Source organism: Copidosoma floridanum, unplaced genomic scaffold (genome assembly GCF_036245765.1).
Source record: "Copidosoma floridanum isolate Cflo_tuat_1 unplaced genomic scaffold, Cflo_Japanese_pri ptg000009l, whole genome shotgun sequence".
Classification (NCBI taxonomy): domain Eukaryota; kingdom Metazoa; phylum Arthropoda; class Insecta; order Hymenoptera; family Encyrtidae; genus Copidosoma; species Copidosoma floridanum.
This window is the reverse complement of record NW_028321886.1, coordinates 10,480,166-10,501,607: the sequence shown is the minus strand read 5'-3', so window position 1 is coordinate 10,501,607 and position 21,442 is coordinate 10,480,166. Positions and strand designations below refer to the sequence as shown.

Genomic DNA, 21,442 nt, shown 5'->3' with positions numbered 1-21,442 from the left:
ATTACTATATACTGTACGGGGTGCGTCGACAGCCAAGGAAAAGCGTTCAAATTGTACGGCGAACAAAGAAAAACAAAGGAAGACCCGCCAATCGATAAAAAGAGAAATACATAATGTATGTGTAGTTGAGCAAAGGCTCCTCGAATTGATTTAGTAAAATCTACGGCTGCAGCCTATGCCATCCCCTTTGTACACGAGCTTTCAGCCAATATTGGATACGCGTATGAATTATTAGAGGCAAAAAATTGCAAACCGTTTCGAAAGACTCGGAGGGGGGAGAAATCGTACACATGAGTCACCGGTTGAAACGAATCTAGTTTTAGATGGCATCGAAACAAAGCGGTGCCCGCGTTGCGCGCTCGGAGGTCCGACACAACGTAAAAGTGCTTTCTCTCGCAAAAGAGAGAGGTAATAGGGAGGGAGGGAGAGGCGAAAAATGAAAAATCCGAAGGACCCAGTGGAGCGAATGATGATTCGCTCTCTCTCTCTCTCTCTCTCCCTGTATACATATATGTATGTATCCTCGCACCGGGAGTCTGCAGCTCTTCCCATTGTCACCCCCTGCTCTCTTTCCAGCAACCCCCTCCTAGATGTACCTACATGATATAGGCTACGTAAGTAGAGCGATCGTTTCTTTGTTGCGCACTGCACATATGCACTGTTATGGTGGTGCTTGTACTTATACTGTACACCAGTATACTACCGAATCACGCTTTTCCGATGGTTAAACTTTTCGCTTTTTATCGAAGGGACAGCAACGAGAGGAATGAAGAAAAAAAAAAAAAAGAAAGAAAGAAGGACCAAGGCTCTTTGTGCCGACGTGACAGGCGTGAAAGGGAATGTATACAGCCGCGGGACTCTTTTCTCATTTCTTTCTCCTTTGGTACACCTAGACGGACTGCAGGCACGCATATATACTATATAGTAGGTTCTTCTTGTTCTATATTATATATATAGTATATATACAAGAGCGCGCGGTGGCTCAGTCGGCTAGGTCGTGGATTGGCACGCGGGAGACCGTGGTGGGGTTCGATTCCCGGCCATAGTTCGACTTTTTCGGGCAAGTACCTCTGTGAGCCTCACATGTGCTTTTTCACCACGCAATGCTCCTCGAGGAGGGTTTAGGCGACCTTCTCGCAGCAATAATTGCCTAATTTCCCCCTACCCCCCTCCCAGTAATGGGAGGCCTTCCCTTCCTTCTCCCAAGTGCCAAGTGCCCATAGTAGTGCCCTTATTAAAAGGAGCCGGACGTAGAGCACTATAATATAAAAAAAATATATATATATATATTTGTGGTACATTTATGTATACATACGTATACACTTTGGCAGAAAAATGCGAAAGTATATACGCAAAATTTTCCGTGACCATTTGCTCTTTTCCGGATGTGTTGTATCCGAACTCGTTTTATCGCTACACGTCGAGGGTGTGGGTCGTGTGATTCATACGCTAAACGAATATGTCGAGTGACCGATGATCGTATATATAATTATACTTGCTGTAAGTAGTTTTGTTCTGTGCCTATAAAAATAGACATATGATATTGAGGCAACCACCACCACCCCTCGAATCAAATGAAATGGAAAGAAAGAAGGAAAAAAAGCCAACAATGGATTCCACCCCCTGTATAGACAGAACAAAGATATATTTTTCTTTAATCGTCACTATATAAGGTAATTATTACGAGCCGTCGTCAGTCGAGGGGGTTCGGTGTAGGAATAATAGTAATAGTAGCCACGATACTATGTGATGAGTAATTTTAATTAATATATGTATACGGATTAGAGAAGACAATAATGGATCGAGTTGGAGAAAACCCACTATAAGCAAATTAATTGACGAAACATGGTTTGATAGCCTTCAGTGACTGTTGGCATTTTTTTTTTTTTTTTTTTCATTGCGTGTTACCATTAAAAGTTTTTCTCCTCATGTATGATCTATAAAAAATAAAAAAAAGTTGACAAACATAGTAATTGCTTTGCTAACAAAGTTAGAAAAAAAATAGCTGTGTGTAAAAAATTTAAACACCTCACGTCATGGATTTTAAACAATTTGGCCGTGCAGCTGTTGGACTTTTTTGTGCTTCTAATCCAATCTCGAGAACTCGGGATGAAAAACTGTTATTCAGCCGATTTTCGTCGCCGATATCCCACACGAAAAGTTCACCACGTAAGTAGAGCTGGCTCCATCGTCGCCACGGGCTGTAGGCGCAGTGCAGATATTATCAATCAATTCTCTCTTTTTCGCCCTTCCTTCCTCCCTTTGCAAACGAGTTGCGAACACGCGGGGCGAGGGGGGGGGGAGGAGTGCAAAAAAGATATCTGGCGATTCCACCTCGGAGCGTAATACGAAAACAAGCAAAAAGGTATAGAGAGGATGGATATGAGGTACTTAGCACTCGGTTCTACAGCTGATAACTCTACAGCTACCACTCCCAGGTGGAGCTGGGCTGTGAATATAGTCAACACAATGGGGCATCAGTGGCCCAAAGGGAGAAAATTCAGGCCAGCTGAATATGACTGTGTTTGCACACACCTATACGCATACATAGGAGTACTTACCCGTCTTGGCGGGCTTTTTCACCCTATATATAGCTGTTGCCCGCGGTAGGTAGCTTAGGATATATATAGATATTATAAATATATATATACATATAGATAGATTTCACAAGTATAATCGTGCTTCGCAGTTAACCTTTGTCAAGTATATACCTACATTACGTGTATACATGTGTACGTGTGTGTGTGTCGAGGGGTTGCTGGGTTGGTTGCCGCAGCGACTCTATGGCCCAATATCCCTGTGCATGCACGCGAGATAACTTTTGCTTAGTATGTACCTACAAGATTTTAAAGTCCTGTGCGCCATGTGCGCGCTTTTTTCTCTTCTGCATCGTGCGTGTGGGTTTACACATCACAATCAAGTGTACACCCTGCACTAATGTTACCTATAATATGCCTGTTGACTACTTGCATTGAAACAAAAAATAGTGTATGCTTGTAAACGGGTAGAAAAGTATACATATGATAAAAAGGATGACGGTGAGGGTAGGTAGCGCGCGTATATCCTTACATATACGCACACGCTAATATGGATAAAATTATTCGTGTATTATATAGGTATATTAAATATGTAGTACGTAATACGTATAGTAACAACAATAAAGAGCCCGGTACACCGCATGTTTATACAGTAACACATATACCTACTAACTGCCTACACACACTCTACAGCAGGGAAGGAAAGGGACGAATAAGGAGGAGGAGGAGGAGGAGGCTCCTGGTCCTGGTCCCTTTTTTCGAGCGGGAATAAAAAAAAGCCCCTCTAAGTATATACGCCTCATCCCATCCTCTCGTTCTTCGGATCGCTCGAGCGGTACTGATGGTATATAGCGTCGAGAGTCGAGTCGAGAGAGTGAATCTATATACCCATATTACCAATACATGCTCTCGAAAAACTTTCGTATGTATATAGGCGCCCTCTCTTTTTTGCCCCGAGTGTGCGCATGTGTATAACTAAGAGAGAGAGATGGGCTGCAGGCTGCAGCGTGCAGCCCCGCAGAGGGCCCGAAACGCATAAAGAGACTGGACACCTGGCTTGCGCGCGGCAGTTTGCCTCCAAACCCCAAGCTAGAGAGTACGCGGTACCACGATATTCTGTATTAAAACTCCTGCCGATAGTGCCGCTCCTGCCACCATCACCTGCGCTGATACAAGTACCTATTTTTGTTTTTTTACATGCAGCAGTGACGAAACCAACAAGCCGATTCTTTTTTTTTTTTTTTGTTTTTTCTCAAGTGCTATTTAATATTCTGGACGAAATATAATGGGACTTGTCGCTACGTTTATTCAAATATTTTTGCAGTTCTCGTGCGTGATTTTCATTATTTGTCGTCTCCCTTGGTTTATTCTTGTACAACTTGACATTGATAGGAGGAAAAAAGATAAAAAGTGCTACGCGAGACGGCGAATAATGGACAAGTTATACAAACAACGCGGGCGTACAAAGATGAAGAAAACGAGATGCGAGAGGTGAAAGGGGTAAGAGAGTGAAAACAGGAGCTCTCTCTCTCTCTCAAATCGAGTATGTGTATTATATATACATTCATCCAGCTATGCTAAGCTTCTTGTATATGATCAACTACTACTACTACTACTACAACTACTACTACAACTACTACTACTACTACTACTACTACTACCACTACTACTATTGTTATTATTATTATTGTTGTTGTTGTTGTTATTTGCTGCCGATTTCTTTCACGTACGAGCGTTTTACAAAAGTGGAACACGCGAGACGCCTACGTTAGATTTGGTAACACAAGTAATATACGCTGGCCCAGAAGCGCGATGGACCTCTCGGTGTGTTATGTTATATATACCTTTTATTCATCGGAGATGTGTATCTTCTTACAAAAGTACCTTTACAAGAAAAAAATGCGCGAAAGAAAATAAGAAAGAGATCCGTCTTACCTTCGTGATGCTTCGAAAGGAGCAAATCTTGGACGGACCCGACGAGAGGAACAACTTCAGTATAATAGATACGCAAGGGATACAATGTGGTCCGCCTTCGAACCGTGACAGAAACGGAGAAGAAAATAAAATAAAATAGTGAAATAACCATAGATTGCTGCTACAATAATGTGCAACCTTTGTTCTTACGTACATGAACTGCGACTATTTGGACCCGGTTAACATCTTTTTAACGTACATACAAGATGTAAGCTTATTATACATACCTGCAAACTTTCGGAGCCACGCGCTCCGTTCACCGAACATCTCAGGTGAGTACAGTGAGGGGCAAACATTTGTACTTACCTCTGCTTCACCTTACTCTCGGACAAAGTAAATCGACTCCTCATCATCCTCATACGATGTAAAAGTAAGTACAAAGAAACACCACGTTAATTATAATTCCGCATGTCAGCACTCCGTCTACATACTTTTCCTAGCTATATGCATGGATTGTACAAATCGCATACCGATTTTCTCGTTGTCGTTACTCTTACTTAACATTATTTTCAAAAAAAAAAAAAATTTTAATCATCAAAAACTTTTAGGACTTTTTCGATCGCTTGTTTTGCATAGGTATACGTATAGATTGTTATTACGTAACAGTGCGCGCGCCGCGCCAACAAAGAATCGTGCACACTTGCACAGCTTGCGCTTGTAACATGTAATATATATATATATATATATATATACATGTACACTATACTTTTGTATCACGTATGTACCATGGGCGTATTACAGTACTGTATATATGTACCTAATATAAAATGTAACAATTTTACTCACGCGTAGGTATATATAGTGCGTGTGTTACCGGCGCGGAATGTGCTTAAATACTGCAGCTACATTGTACACATCCCGCTTATAACTCATATTTGTATATATATACATACACTTAAACATTTGCTATACGTACTCGAGTTGTATATATGCACTTGCATTATACCGCACGCATGTCAGCCCGCGATTTCTTCCTCTCCTCCCCCTCCCCCTGGTGTACGTATTTATGGTCGTGCATGTCGTACCATTCGGCTCTTTTGAAATTTCAGTGATTTTTTTTTTTTTTTTTTTTTTTTTCTTGTATATTGGAGATGCCTTTTTTTCTTTACTTTCCAATGAAAGGAATTGAACTCGAGTTATAGACATACGTTGGTCAGACAATTACACGCTTCGGAACTTGGCGAGGCTCGTACGATGAGTATAATTCACTTGCCGCGTGATACTTGCGGATTGGGTTATTTTTCTTTTCACCTTACATCGTAAATTCGAATATTTGGTTTAACTAACTTCAATATGTTTTTTTTTTTTTTTTCCATCAATACAAAGAAAGAGAAAAACAAAGTTTTACACCCTACACCGAATAAGCGTATATCGGCACGTGTAGCGGTGCGCAAGAGTCAGAGACCCGTATACTTAATTATACATGATGGGCACACGAGTCGTGTAAGCCGTAGCGGAATGCCATAGGGGAGCTCTCACAAAAATCCCGAAATTACTTTTCAAAGTCCTCACCAACGAGTGTAAAAATTCATTAGGCCCGCGTCACTCTTGGTACAAATTTACTACTTTCGTGCAGCTTTGCGGACGTTTTACAGCGCGCGTATTGGCCCTTGGAGTTGTATTATAATATATAAATAACTAGGTACACAGTTACAATACATCGTACAAAGAAAGTTTGGCATAGATCCTGCGGCAAACACGCCACAGATTTTCGCAGCTACCATTCGTTGGAGGAGAATGTTGCACGACGCGGACAACCTATCCTGTAGATGGCCGTTCCGATGGGCCTAAATTCTCGTTCGTCCAAGCGGATATACCCTTTTTTTACTATGCCCAGTTAAGTTGGCAATGGCATGATTATATATCTATTGGTCACGTTTTTATCGTATAATTGTATGATTTTCACACCAAGTAAAAAAATTACATGTGATTTTTATTTCAATAAAACTTGTTTCAAAGATGTCGGGGATATGTATATCAGACTGATAGAAACTTGTATACCAGGACGCAGGAGTATATAAGTTTAGTTCCACACGTAGTGTTTTGCCGACTCAGATTATTAAAGCTATACGAGTCATTAACGATGCTAAATCATATAGCTTCTCGAAATCAATATCGGTATCTTCTTCTTCTATCGATAAAGACTAAAATTTTGATTGTTCGGACAGTTGTTTGTCAACCAACATCGTCATGAATGACTATCCATTGCATTTCAACGGATGAACGAAAGAAAAATCGTCGTCATTTTTTGCGTAAAACAAAAGCATTTAGGTATAGTAGTGGTAAATTAACTCGATCGACCACCTAAAAGAGATCTTTTTTTTAATAATTTGTATTATTTGTCCACCTTCGACCAAGGTGCAGAAAAATGAAAAATTTCTAAACGAAAAGCTACGTTGACGCTCATTCGTGTCACTTGAAATCATCTCACTGATTGTTCATCGACCTCATACCGATAACAATCCTAAGAAAGGCAACGCATAGGTATATTATAAAGAAATACAGCAGCAGTAGTAAGTAGTAAATGACGCAGCTACTGATCATCCCCCTCCTCCGGTGGCACGGGGGCCACGGGGTTGATACTTACTCGTTCATGTGCGATACAGGAATAAAGAAAAGTAGAAACGAACGGCGAAGGAGGGACAGAGAGAGAGAGAGTGAAAGGGGGAGAAAGAAAAGGGGTTCTCGATGACGAAATGAAACAGAGAGTTGTGCACTGGCAGTGAAGAACATCATATATATATATATATATATATATGTATATATGTATACATGGGAGAGTTAGGGGTAAGAAAAGCGCGCACTCGTGGTTGCGCCGGCCGGCCGTGTATCCCCACACTGTACACGAGTATACTTATAGAGTACCCAGCGCGTGTAACAAGCGCAAAAAAAGTATAATATAATGGGTGGTAGTACTTATACGTGCACGCGCGCAGCTCGATGAGAGTAGATCTCGCGAGCTTTTTATCGTTATGTTATCGTTAGTTCCACAGTACACAGTAGTTATTATACATACACCGCGTAGGTAATGTTGTCCATACTATGTATACCTACTTATCCATCAGATTATACGAGAATATTACAATTGGCTACCGGCGACTCCCCAGGTCCCGGTATACTGCAGCGGATTTATATATATATATATATATATATGATATGATATGGGAGCGGGGATAAGAGGGAACGAAACGCGTGCTCCACTCCTCCTGTACCATATACTTATGCTAACTCACTTAGCCGCCGCAGTTGTCGTCCGCATCTCCTACGGTGCGAACGCACAAGTACAACATGGTTATTGCAATTACTTATATGGCTTGTATACGCATGATTGGTGTTGGTGATGGTAGTATACTAGTAATAAACAATAATTTACGTGTAGGTCGTTACAGTGATATGATACGCGTGGATAGTTACTTCATACCGGCTAATGTATCAACCGTAGATGATGATGATGATGATGATGATAATACTGCTGCTGCTGTTATGTGACCAGTGTCGTGTGTGGCCTTCGCCGCGCCCGTGCTCAATAATTTGTCATTTTTGCCTCTCGTTGCTGCAGCTTACACGTAGTATACATGTATACTTTTTTATGGTATATGTTTATACGCTTTTGTGTGCAGGCGTACAGTACATCTACATACGTAATTTATACATTTTAGTACACATACGTATTCTCTATGAGTTGTCACTTGATTTGTCTCTCGCAGCCGATTTTGTCTTTCCATTAAGTAGGTAAGTATTCTGGTCTACTGATTGGCTGATCATGATGGTCTTTGTATTGTTTCGTTCGACTTTACGGGGCTTAGCTCGACATGTTGCGTATAGAGACGACGCGACCACGGGAAACCGATCTCCGCGTGTCCTTGATACGATATTTAAGGATTGTGTGTGAATGTTAGCTTGGCACAGATGGTTTTTTTATATAAATACGTGTAACACGGTAATTTATTTTGGTAAAATCGACACTTACTTTGGGACAAAATAATACCTACTCATAGTACTTACAATCTCAAATCAAAGATACCTGCGCGTGTATGAGTACTACATATTATAACAAAAGCATGACATTCCTTGGTTACCCGTATAATAAATATACCTATATTTGTTAACCCTCACATAATTGTAGGATTAAATACCAAAGGCTCCCTATATCAATCTATGTTATACATATACTTACCAGTCAACTTGCTTTACCTTTGTTACCGTCGAGGCGCGCACAATATACTTAATAACATGGATACGATTTCTCATTTTACGGTCTTTACTCGACAAAGTTTCATCATAATGCGCGAGTAAAAGTTTAGTGAGTATAACACTTGGTGGGCTTGTTGTTGACACTCGTAAATTATCAAAATTAACTGACGTACATTCATCAAAAAACTATACCGACCGATAAATTATTGATCGAAATATTACGAAAAGGTTGCATTTGATCATTTTCGTACTCCTGGATAAAAAGTTAATAATATGCGGTATACGTAGTAGGAAAAAAAAAAAAAAAAATAGAATCGAGTGATTTTGTGTAAGTGTGTGTGTGTGTGTGTCTGTGCTATATTGTTTGGCTACGGGACACGGAGCAAACAAAACACCCCATAAGTAGTTCCGGTGTATATATATATATGTAGATAGTGTACCCTGTACGCACACACGGATAGTAAATTAATATATGTATATACCTATACGGACGCGTGTTTTGCGAAGCCAGTCTGTATATATAATAGCATAGCGGATAGATGTGAACCCAATATACTTAACAGAGAGAAACTATACATGGAGAGTGAAAAAAAACGAGGGCATGGGGTAATCACTCGTGTACAATATATAATATCGCCGCTAATTAGCCACCACAACGTGTTTGAGGATTTTTCTCGGAGTTCAGCCAAGGACGTCGTAAAATCCCAAAGTTAGTTCGGTTATATATATAACGAAAACGCGCACACAATATATTATACCTATAATATAAAATACGCAAGGATTTTTAGAATCATCTCCCGCTAGTCCCGCTCTTCCACTTTTCTCTTCGTCCATACACTATTACTTATATGCTATACCTATTTCGTTCTGGATGATCATTTCCCAACTTTTGTACGAACCACCTACCCTGTAACTTGTTGACTGCGGGATTTCGCGTATATACATTTATTGTGTTGAGAGGTGTAGGTACTCCATGCGGTTTTCCCTCTCAGCATCTATACATGCCACTCGGAAACTTGACGCTTTGCAAACCGAAAACCTTATTTCCAGGGAGAGGGAGGAAATCATGTCAGCTGCCGTACGTACATACGTGTTACGTGTGTTGATTGTACGGGGAAGCAGTGAGTAATAACGATATACATCAGTTCATTGTCTTTATGCTATATGATGATGATGCATATGGAGGTATGTAAGTATACGTTTACGATTTGTAGCAGAAATCTAGAGATTATCGGAGAGTCGCTCCAAGGAAGAAAATCTATGATATATGTGTATAAAATACAATCTGAAGCGATAGGCCGTCTCTGACGACAGCACATATATATTATGTACGGAGAATAACAATAACCTCCACGTAACATATTATATATATATAATACTACACAGCAGCTGCCTCTCGGACGTTTAATGGAGTTATCCGTTTATCTCTTAATTCACCCTCCTCCTCCTCCTCCCCTCGGTTCGTACTGCTCTCATTTCCTCCTATAATACATCTCTCCAAACCGATCCTCTTTTTTTCCCTCCGCGCGTCTCTTCCCTTTTCCTCTTTTTGCTTCTCCAGCATCGGTTCGCCCCTTCTCTCTCTCTCTCTCTGTGTGTGTGTGTGTGTGCGCGCGTGCAAACATATATAGTCCTATAGGTATTATGTTATGTCTCTTCTTTCTGATACTCTCTTCTTCTTCTCTATACACTGACTGTGCCGTGCTGCCGTGCTGTATTTTTCGCTTTCTCAGTGTGTATAGGTATACGTATAGTATATGGTATGTACAGTATGAGCGAGCACGTATAGGGCCCTTTCCGAGTTGTTTTACTCCCGACTCCCGACCATGCACGTGTATGTATGTGTACCCGAGATGGTAGTTGGTACGGTCGAGGCGAAAATTAATGCCTCTTGGTCGTTTGGTGTGTTGTTTTGAACTTTGTTATAGGGAGCCGACCTTGCCAACAACCGTGATAACCAGAATCTGTCGGCCCATACGAAATTCCATACCATTTATGGCGCACGGACGGCACGGAGGGGCAACGAGAGGAGAAAGCGAGCGTGTGTGTTTGCTCGCATCTCTCGCATCTACGAAGAGAGAAGAAGACGACGCACGCGTGACTTCCTGCAGTGCTGAAAGATAGGCCGCGATCGGTGGCAATGTTCTAGTCGTTAACGTAAATATTGCACTTGTCCCGGCCTATCGTAATGCATGTATGACGCCGCCCGATGGATCATCCGTCTGTTACCACGTAGGTACTTATTTTACAAACAACAAACAACAAAAAGCTTGAAAGCAGCTTCGTATAAGTATACAGAGCCATCTAAGGAAGAAAGACAAAATTATGTGATGGAAGCGAGCGCTTGAGCAGGCAAGGACGAAGGCATTATTTGTGCGTCCGATATCAAATTGCACTCGTCCCGGCCTGCCCAGGTACAGCTCGACAATCCTAGACCATCCTGGGACCGAATGACGAACCAAACGATAATAGGTACATATTATTTATTATGTGCCTCGTAAGTTTTTATTTTATATATTATTATTATTATTATTATATACATAAACGTAGCAAAAAAGGATTTTTTAGGAAAGGATACAATTTTCGCTCGTTTCGATGAATCTTTATTCCCCTTTTGGTAGAATTTCCTATGATAACATAGTACATTTTCGCTCTTTTCATTAGAAGTGCATGTAATTTTACAAGACGTGTCATTGTGGTTTTTTTTTTTTTTTTTCTCGAGAACATAACAATAGCTTTGGTCAATTTTGTTAAACTTTTTTTTGATAATTCGAAACATTATAATCTCACGCCCAGACACGTGTGTATATATATATATGTATGTGTGTGTGTGTGTGTGTGTGTATTCGATCAAGTATCCGGGCGCGCATACAAATCATATTACATAACTCAACCTTCATGTGGATGAAAGTATAGATGTATGTACTTATTTACATAATTCGAGCACAGAAGGGTCGTTGCTCATGTGCATAGGTATACATACGAATGAAAATACGATCGAGCTTGCCGATCCTGAAACTGAAAAACCACGCGGTGAAAAAGTATTAATATTAAATCAGACACGTGAGAAGATCTCTCCTTTCGAGGGTGCGGGTCCTCCTCCCTTATCGCGTATACCCTCCACATGCGTGACAATTCATTGTTATGCAGATCAGCGGGGCTGGCCGACGGTACCTCTGACAGTCGGAACCCGTTGCTACGCAAACGCGTGCAGCTTTTGGAACGGGTAAATAAGTGTACCTATTTACAAGAGAAAGAAAGAAAGAAAGAAAGAAATTTCCGGCGTCGTGGGAACGCGAGCCAGGAGCTGCTGTTGCTCCGCTATACGGAGAAAGAAGAGAAAAGAGAACGCTATACCTACTACTCCTACTACTACTATACTACTACTCTCGCTCTCTTTGTTGTGCAGAGAGGAACGAGAGAACGACGTATCTCGTACAGTACATCTGTGTGTGTGTCTCGTTTATTTTTCTTCTTCGTCCCTCTTTCTTTCTTTCTTTCCTTCCTTCCTTCCTTCCTTCCTTCTGTCTTTGCCATCCTTACTTTTTCCATACCTATATACCTTACCCTTCTTTTTCTCCCCGCCTTTTTTTTCTTCTCCTCCTCTCATATCTCGGTGGACTTTGTTTAACGCTTCAAAGGGCTCATGAGAGCGGAACCGATGTTTCGCCGTTTTCTGAAAACTCGTTTCTTCCTTCCTCGCTTCTGTACTTACTCCTTACTCGCTCGACAACAAACGCAATTTGTCCGTCCGCAATAAGTACCCCTTTTTCAATGACGCGTGAGTGCGTTTTTTTTACAAAAATAGAAATAATTTCACTTTTTTTTTTTTTTTTTTTTTTTTCAATACCTCACGCGAGATTTTTTTTACATATTTTGTTACGCAAAGGTTGACTTTTTTTCTGAAAAGATGCAGTATGCTCGATTATACTTTTATTTGATAAGTGTGGTGCCCGATAATAAATTTAATGGAAAAGAAAAAAATAATAAACCGAAGCCAATATAAGTTTCAAATGTTATTATTATCCTTACGGGACTTGGAACATACATTTTTCTATGCGTTATAAATCTCGCCAACTATTCATTAATAAAAGGTAATAACGCGTTTTAGAGTATTTCGTATTGCTCACATGTGTAATACGCCGTGCGATTCGAGTCGGCTATACTACACATATGAGTATAAAACATCACGTGCATCTCGAAGGAACTGTTCAAATACATGTACCATCGACCCAGAAACCTATTGGGAATCGTAGAAAATTCACAAAGAGGCACTTCATTTCCGCTCTCCCTAATAGCTTTATAAATAATATCATATAAATTCAATAGCCATTACACATCCTTTGGGTATATATTTATAAAATCCTGTGTGGAGTAGCCTCTTAGTTGTCCACACCCTGCAGTTGATATTTATGCACATGCTACACTTGGGACAAGTATTGTATTATATATATATATATATATATATATATATATATATATATATATATATATATATGGAGGAAACAATAGATAGGATGGCATGTCTGCAGTTTGCTTTTAATCCATGTGTAACGAAAATGGGAGAAGAAAAGGAAAGAAAGAAACATCTTATGTCATAAGATCAACAAAATGATAAAAATTATGGAGCGAAAGGCCGCAAAAATCCTTGGATACACGTAGGTGGGTAAATATATAATAATTATACGTATAACACAAGGAATTAAGGAGAAGGAAGTAGAGCAAGTGTGCAGCCCCGACATACTTACTTGAGTATAATAATTATACAATACGACTCAGAACTCAGAACTAACTGCATGCTGGGGTAGAAACATGGATAACGGTGACTATATGGATTTTATAAGCGTATACCTATACTATGGGTAATTCTATACCGAGCAACAAAGAACAGCCGCGTCGAGTCGGGGAGATCGGCTTGCATCCCTGTCTCTCTCTATTTTTTTCTCCCCCAAAAGCACGTTACGAAATAAAAAAGAGAGAGAGAGAGAGAGAAAAAGCAAAATTTTTAGGGAGGGATCATTCGATGCGTACGGAATTTTGTCTGCCCTTGGCACGAGGAGCCCAACATTTCAAGGCCGCGCACCGAAAAACGTTGCTGCCGTGCCCTCCGCGTGTGGAGTATAATATATTATAACATACGCACAATGCACTGAGAGATAGATATATCCCCACGGGATGATGGTGCTCTCACTCGAGCCAAATCCTTTGTGTGTCATCGACGTGCAACGTATAAGTATAGGGTCAGGGAAATAAAGTCTCTTTATTCGCCGGTATACCTATACACATGTGGGGCGCGATTAGATTAGGGTGTACCTACGTGTATGCGCGTTCGATTTGCCCCGCTGTTCCTGTACTATATATATATATATTATATATATATATATACACACGGTGCAAGCTGAGCCGAGCTCCAAGGGGGATGTACACGTCCATGGAGGCTTTGGAGAGAACCAACAACCCTCGGGAAGTTTCGCAGGTCTCATTAGGCCCGCCTCCTCCTCTCCTTGCTTATACGCGACCCCTTCTCTCGCCCCTCCCTGCAATGTGTGCATGCGTTCTTTATGCGCCAAACTGGGTCAATCGTGCGAAGGTTCCTTGTACCTTTCTAAGTAAACGGCCTTTTCGATTATTTTTCAAACTTTTTTTTTTTTTTTAACCCCCATGTACGCTGGAACTGCACACAACGTGTTGTACGGGGTAGATAAGGGGAGGGCCGGAGCATGGGGGGTGCAAAATTTCCTCTAGCGTAAGATGACGAAACTTGTACCAACGCATGTGTGTATTATACTCGTGATGTGCAGCTAATGTTCAAATGTAATAATGTATATATATATACGTAAAAATAAATGCTTCAGCTGGTTTTTTACTCAAGTTTTATTTTATTTATAATATGGTAGTGTAGCCCCTCCTTTATTCTTCTTCGCTGGGTTATTGATGGTGCAAAATTTCGCGGCACACGCAATAATTCTTCAACGCGAATCTGTGGAAAATTAGCAACGAGAGTGAGAGAGAGAGAGAGAGAGAAATACCATCGAGGAAACAAAAAAATTCAATGACGAGCACGCAAAGTGTACAGTTTAGTGGGTATAGGTATAGATGTAAATAACTAAAGGAGAAACCAAAGTGATAATTTTATTAGAAAGTAGATAATTTTACAGCCATTCGCATACAATATGTTGTGTCATCGCTTATATGAAATCTTGAAGTGAATAATGAAAAAGAACTCATTACATACCTAACACGTAATTTAATTAAATAAAGCATTTTATAACCACACACACATGGCACATGTTATTCAATGGGTGCATGGAATACTGCGCGCGCTCATGTAACATATATAATATATTACGTGCAGGCAACCGCAACCCCCGTACATCCATGTATAGGTATAACTTATATATTATAGTCCACAAAGAGCAGCAGACTGAAGTAAATCCTGTTTTCCATTCATCCGTGCACGCACACGCCATCACCAAAGTTCTCGAGAGGGGTGAGAGTGAGAGAAAAGAAGGAAGAAAGAGATCTAGTACTTTTTTTTTTTTTTTTTTTTTTTTTTTTTTTCTCCATGCGTGCACGCATATAATCGTCGGGGTTCGTTCGGTCGAGTCCCACGGTTCGAAGAAGGGCCCTGGATCGGGCTGGATGTCTATGACACGAGTGTAAGTATAACAGAGCCATGTAGGAAAAGAGAGAAAATTTCAGATTTCTGGAGTAGACGGTGGCCGACAACTGGAGCTGGAGGACGGTGAACGAGCGACGCGACGTACTTATAGGTATAGGATTTCGCGCGCCGCAATAATTCTTTCTCTCGTCTTCCACTGACAATTCTTTGTTACGATTGCAGAACTCGATACTTATATTAGTGATGGTGGGAAACCATACGCCATTTTTCCGCAGTGGTATTGATTAATATATTGCCAAATGATTTTTATTCATTTACTTACCCTTATTCTCATATACACTAATTTTTCCATTAAATTGACGTCCCAACATTTATACTGTCCCGCATAATTGAAATGGACGGAAGGACAAAAACATTTAGTTTACGAAAATATTAATGGGCTGTAAGGATTTTTTTTATCAAGTTGAATAGTTTATTGTTTGTTGGCCAATCATCCGGACAATGTACTTACTTTTACGGTCAATTCCTCGTTTACCGCCGAACAATGTAAAATGCAAATGTGTATTCAATGTAATTTCATGGTGATGACTATACGATGAAATGATTTCAGGATCAAAAAAGTCGATTCCTTGCCAACTTTGTGCGTATTGTATTATAATTACCGATACAACAATATTATATATTTACAACGCATTGCACATAAGTACATAAGTATTATAAGTACATGTTTTTGGGCGCTAAAAAGCCGCAGCACAACAATAACAGCTGCCGTACATTCTTATATGATGCATACCTAAAACTCCGCCCATAACATATTATATAATGTCCCAGTATCATTATACAACTTCGATTCACTCTTTCTGCTTTCTGCTCTACCCCAATATGTTTATATATATATTTTTTTTATATTATAGTGCTCTACGTCCGGCTCCTTTTAATAAGGGCACTACTATGGGCACTTGGCACTTGGGAGAAGGAAGGGAAGGCCTCCCATTACTGAAGGGGGGTAGGGGGAAATTAGGCAATTTTTGCTGCGAGAAGGTCGCCTAAACCCTCCTCGAGGAGCATTGCGTGGTGAAAAAGCACATGTGAGGCTCACAGAGGTACTTGCCCGAAAAAGTCGAACTATGGCCGGGAATCGAACCCCACCACGGTCTCCCGCGTGCCAATCCACGACCTAGCCGACTGAGCCACCGCGCACTCATATATATACTATATATATTTACATAAAATATAGAATAAGATTACGGGTGCGTTACCGACGGTTTTTCTCCTGTATGTACCTATTAGGGCGAGAATATGTGTACCAAGCAGCAAAAACAAAGAAAAATAAATGGAATAAAGAAAAATCACATGGTGGCAGATGAGAGGGAATGCGTGTAGGTATACACTTTTGCCAGGTAAGTGCTTATACATAGTAGGTACACACGAGACGGGAATCAGCCAAAGCCTCTTCCTCGGCATAATGTGCATGTGCATTTGGACGATATGGCAGAGTCTCACTTCGTGTCAAGCCCCATCGTGTACTTCATTTTTTCCAGTACCTACAGTCACCCTTGCTTATCATACTTGGGCAATTCTACAAAAAATCTATATATGGCTATAGAAGCGTTTAACCAATAACACAAATGATGACGATATTTTTCTCTTTCACATGTCATCGGGAAAATAAGTAAAAAACTTGTCCACAAGAAAAAAGAAATTATATATACATAAAAATACGCTTGCTTTGAGCTTTATCCACATTTTCACTTTTTATCCAAACAAATTATTTTCGTAGAATTTTTTTTATGATCTTTCTTGGATTTGTTTTAGATCTTTCGTTAACGGGAAAAATATAAGTCTTACATTAATCTACAAAATAAAAACAGCCATGCAGTTAAAAATAAAAAGAAAAAAAATACGCTATTTCTCGATTTTTTTACGTACAGACTTTGAAAATCCCAAGAAATTATACAATGCTTTACTATATGTTTAATTTCGTACATACTACACTGAAGTATAAAATTAGCACTGAAAGATCCAAATTTATATATTCAACATAGTTTTTTTTTTTGCAAGATAATTACAATTAATCCATAAAGCGTGTTAATACTTAATTAATTTTTGTAATCTGTGCATATCTATTATTAATTTTTGAAATCAATGTATCACTGGATAAATGAATTAAAAAAAAAACACTTACTGAGGCGCATAACTAAAACTAAAACTTTTAGAACATCATTACGACCGCAACCCTGTAATCTTCACTTGATGCGTTTGATCCATGAAAAAGGGGTGAAGTTGATGTGATATATACATAAGTATGCAAAATTAACACACAGCAGACGACAAAGTTTTATACAGTACCCACCTATAGGTATATATATATATATATATATATATATATATATATATATATATATATATATAAAACGTATAGAATCGTAAATGATCGCTCCAGAGAGTCCAGAGATCAGCATTCGATCGCAGAGTATATATATTAAAAGGCAAAATATCTGTTGTAATTAACATACTGTGATACAATAAATATTTTTTCAGTCGATAATGTAAATCAGTGAAAAATAAAAAATGAAAAAAATCAATGATTGTACAGCAAAAACTGATTCATTATTTACTTAACCTCTACGTTTGAAGTAACTAAATTTCTCATCGTTATTTGTCAAATTGTCAGACAACTAATAATTATAACGAATTTGTCAGCAATGAATTCACTGAGAGCCAAAATTGTAGACAGGTAAATTTTTGTCAATGTGTTGTACGTACTACTGTAGTTGCAATTCCATTATCCAAGTGTAATTTCTAAGTGCTTCAGTTGATTTGTGCATGCATTTGTCTGAGGCGTGGTTATTGATGTTATCTTGTATTGTGTTTTTAGGAAAACTTTTCGAAATGTCGTGTTGCAGCTTCAGTCCCTCTCGACGACGTCTGCTGAAACCTCGGATGAGGTACAAATTCCTGCCAGAAAAGAACGTGGACCAACCGATATACTACACGTACTGTACCGCTAACTGTTTCTTGTATTTTTCATTACAGCTCATTTAAATTAGACTTTACGTGCTTAGTTTTTCGTTTACCTTTTGTACAGGCTCTAGAGTCAACTCTTTCTCGTGATCCAACTGCTCCTGACTACAAGTACATTGACGATCCGTACCTCATCCCTTCATCGCTAAGCAAAAAGAGAGTTTACTCTTTAGCCAAAGAATCTGGTAAAAGAGCTGCAAAGTGGATTCTTCAAGAACACGCTGATCTTTTAAAGAGCAAACTTTCCGAACCTTTGGTTTACGTATGTACATAAGTTTTTTATACCTTTGCAGCAAATTTGAGAAAAAACTTTTTTTTTAGGCATTCTTACCTCCAGACAAGTACGAAAATAAGAGTCAAGTTTCAGAAGAGATCTTGGTGAAAATGATTAAACTGGGAAATGTTCCCAACACTCTTCATGTATACAACTTGTTGAATGGAAATGTCTCGCAAGAAACTAAGCAAGCCATTTTAGAGCTACTGTGCTTTTACAATAGTTCTGAAGAACAAAAATCTTCAGATTTTCCTGAGGAGGCTTCTTATCAAGTAGATGCTCCAATAACCAAAAACACTTGGACGTAATTATCATCATCTCTCGATATTTTTGAAATGACAATTAATATTGAAAAATATTACGCATAATTTTATTTGATTTTTTTAAGCAATAATCCTGAAGTTGAAAAATTATTTGGAGAGCTGTGTCAGGATGAAACAACTGCTCCTGGAGCTTACAACGCTTTGATATGTGGAACATCCAAATACTTGAAGGTAGGTATTTACATGTCTTGAAATGTACGTCTTTGTACTGGGGAAAAAAATAATAAATCTATTTTTTTTATTTATTATTTTTTTTTATTCAAGGTTGACAAAGCATGGTCGCTATACAATGAATGTGTACAAAAAAGAATACCTCTTGCTACCAGTACCTATAATCATGTAATTACATTAGTGCCCGTATTGAAAGACAACAATGAGGATCGTAAAATTTTATTAACGAGCTTGCTTCAAGCTATGACTAAAAATGGAGTCAAACCAAATATTGGAACACTCAATGCAGTTCTCAAAAGCCTATCAACTTTTACTGTCCAGTTAATGGCCAAGGAATTTTCTCTGTCTCTGTTGGCAGAGTTTAAATCCATAAATATCAATCCCAGTCTAGCATCTTACTACTACCTATTATTAATTTTCTGTCGTCCGAGTGAGTAGTCAATAATATATGTCAAGAGGTTATTAAATCAAGTTGATGATGTCCATTCAATACTTTCACTAATTTATGTGTTTTATACAGCTGGCACTCCGAGCAATATTTTGCTTGAAATATTGGATGAATTGGAAAAAAGAGAAGAATTAAAAATTGAAGATCCCAGTGATACATCATTTTTCGTTAATGCCATGGAAGTTGCTTCAAAACACATGTTTAATTTAAATGCCGGTGATAGGTTACACAAGTTATTAATGACCAAAGATAACTACAAACTTCTCGGTGGAAGGTTAAATGTAAGTGTTCACTACTTTTTGTAGCTCTTGTTTCAAATAATGTATCATTAATTGTTATTTGTAGGAAAGTGTTTACTACCGTAATTATTTACAACTTCTTCTGCAAAGTGAATCAATTGATCAATTTATGAAAGTTTATAACTACCTGGTACCCCACGTATATATTCCTGAGCCAGCTCTAATGAGAGATATTCTTGAAATGTTGGAAGTCAATGATAAAAACAAAGCCATGGAACTCCTTCCTCAGTTTTCGTCCCAAATTGTCATGTTTGACATGTTAGACAGACATCAAATAATGAAATTTTTATTCAAGTTGATGAAACATGTTTGTTGTCCTCCCGAAGGATCTCCATTACATGAACTGTATGCACAATCGGTATGGACATTTTGGACTTATCGAAAAGTAAGCTTTTCATTATGTATAATAAATCCTTAAAAAATTAAAAATTATTTAATTAAAATATACTTTTTTTTATTTATGCAGGAAGTAAGCCAAAAAAGATTACAGCGAACTATGTGGCCGGCAAATGTTTATGGAAGTGCAGCCGTTTTACTGGTTCGTGGAAACGAGTTTGAGAAAATGCTCAACATATTAGAGTACTTGGTAAAATCACAGGATTCAGTAATGGGAGCCATAGATCCAAAAGATCTGCTAGAAATTTTCACGGCGTGTATTGAGAGAGGTCACGTTCCTGGGGTATTGGTAAGTTGGCGTTAAATCTAGGAAAAGTTATAGAGAGATAAACAAAACTGTAATAATTTAGTTGGTTTTTTTTTTTTTTTTTTATTATTAGTCATGTGTAGAATACGCCAACGACTTTGGACTAATGGATACTGGCTCAATGTCCAGGGCAATAAAAAATAACATACCCCTAAGTGAATCTCAAGAGAAGCGGTTGATAGAATTGGTTGGTGAAGAATTATCATCAGCGAAAGCTACACAAAGGACTTAGTAATTTGAAAAATAAGCATAAACAAAATACATGTGCGATAACTGAAGATTAAAGCAGTTCCGATTACAGGCGTAAACAACGAAACGAAGCATTGTGCTCGAATAGTGTTACATAAGTAGGTCAAAAGCAAGCCTGGACTATATCCTCATTTAACGATCAAATCGAATTGAACGATTACATTCAGCCTTAGCTTGTTGTCAAGTCATTTATTTCATTAAATTGTTGTTTATTATTCATCTCGTCACACTCTCCTGTACATATACGTAAACATAAGCATAATCGCTTGTTTCAACTGTAGAAAGATTGCGTTTAAGACAATAAAACGTTGTTTCTTACACATATCGATATAGAATTGCGATCTGAAAATTATTCACGAGTTCGAATGTTATACCTTATTCTTCAACTACTGAAAAAAAGGGTTTAGTAGGAGATGGTTGCGAAAATGGCAAAAAAATTGAAATTAAATATTATTTTTATTTCACGTAATGTCCTTGTCCCTTGAGCTTTAGCAATTCGGTGCTGCTGTACTGTTGGTGGGCTACGGACTCAGCAAGTGATTAACTAAATAATGTAATACACAGAAACAGAGAGATATGTAATACATGTATGTACGTATTGGTGATGGAAGGCTGCCTGTCCAT

General features: G+C 38.8%; 1 protein-coding gene across 1 annotated transcript; it reads left to right on the top strand.

Annotated features, from left to right (window-relative positions):
* The first annotated feature begins 17,758 nt into the window (after nt 1-17,758).
* Nucleotides 17,759-21,165, top strand: LOC106638054 (small ribosomal subunit protein mS39). The gene is made up of 10 exons (XM_089589372.1): nt 17,759-18,064; nt 18,206-18,323; nt 18,416-18,613; nt 18,673-18,929; nt 19,014-19,119; nt 19,213-19,549; nt 19,640-19,848; nt 19,913-20,251; nt 20,333-20,551; nt 20,643-21,165. The coding sequence occupies exons 1-10, from the start codon at nt 18,033-18,035 to the stop codon at nt 20,799-20,801; spliced, it is 1,974 nt and encodes a 657-aa protein (XP_089445498.1). The 5' UTR covers nt 17,759-18,032; the 3' UTR covers nt 20,802-21,165.
* The last annotated feature ends 277 nt before the right edge of the window (nt 21,166-21,442 follow it).

Excerpts from the sequence above, each read along its gene's own strand:
- LOC106638054 (XM_089589372.1), top strand. The coding sequence starts at position 18,033 with ATGAATTCACTGAGAGCCAAAATTGTAGACAG. Across the intron at positions 19,849-19,912 it reads TTCTCGGTGGAAGGTTAAAT|GAAAGTGTTTACTACCGTAA; the intron begins GTAAGTGTTCAC and ends TGTTATTTGTAG. Across the intron at positions 20,252-20,332 it reads CATTTTGGACTTATCGAAAA|GAAGTAAGCCAAAAAAGATT; the intron begins GTAAGCTTTTCA and ends TTATTTATGCAG.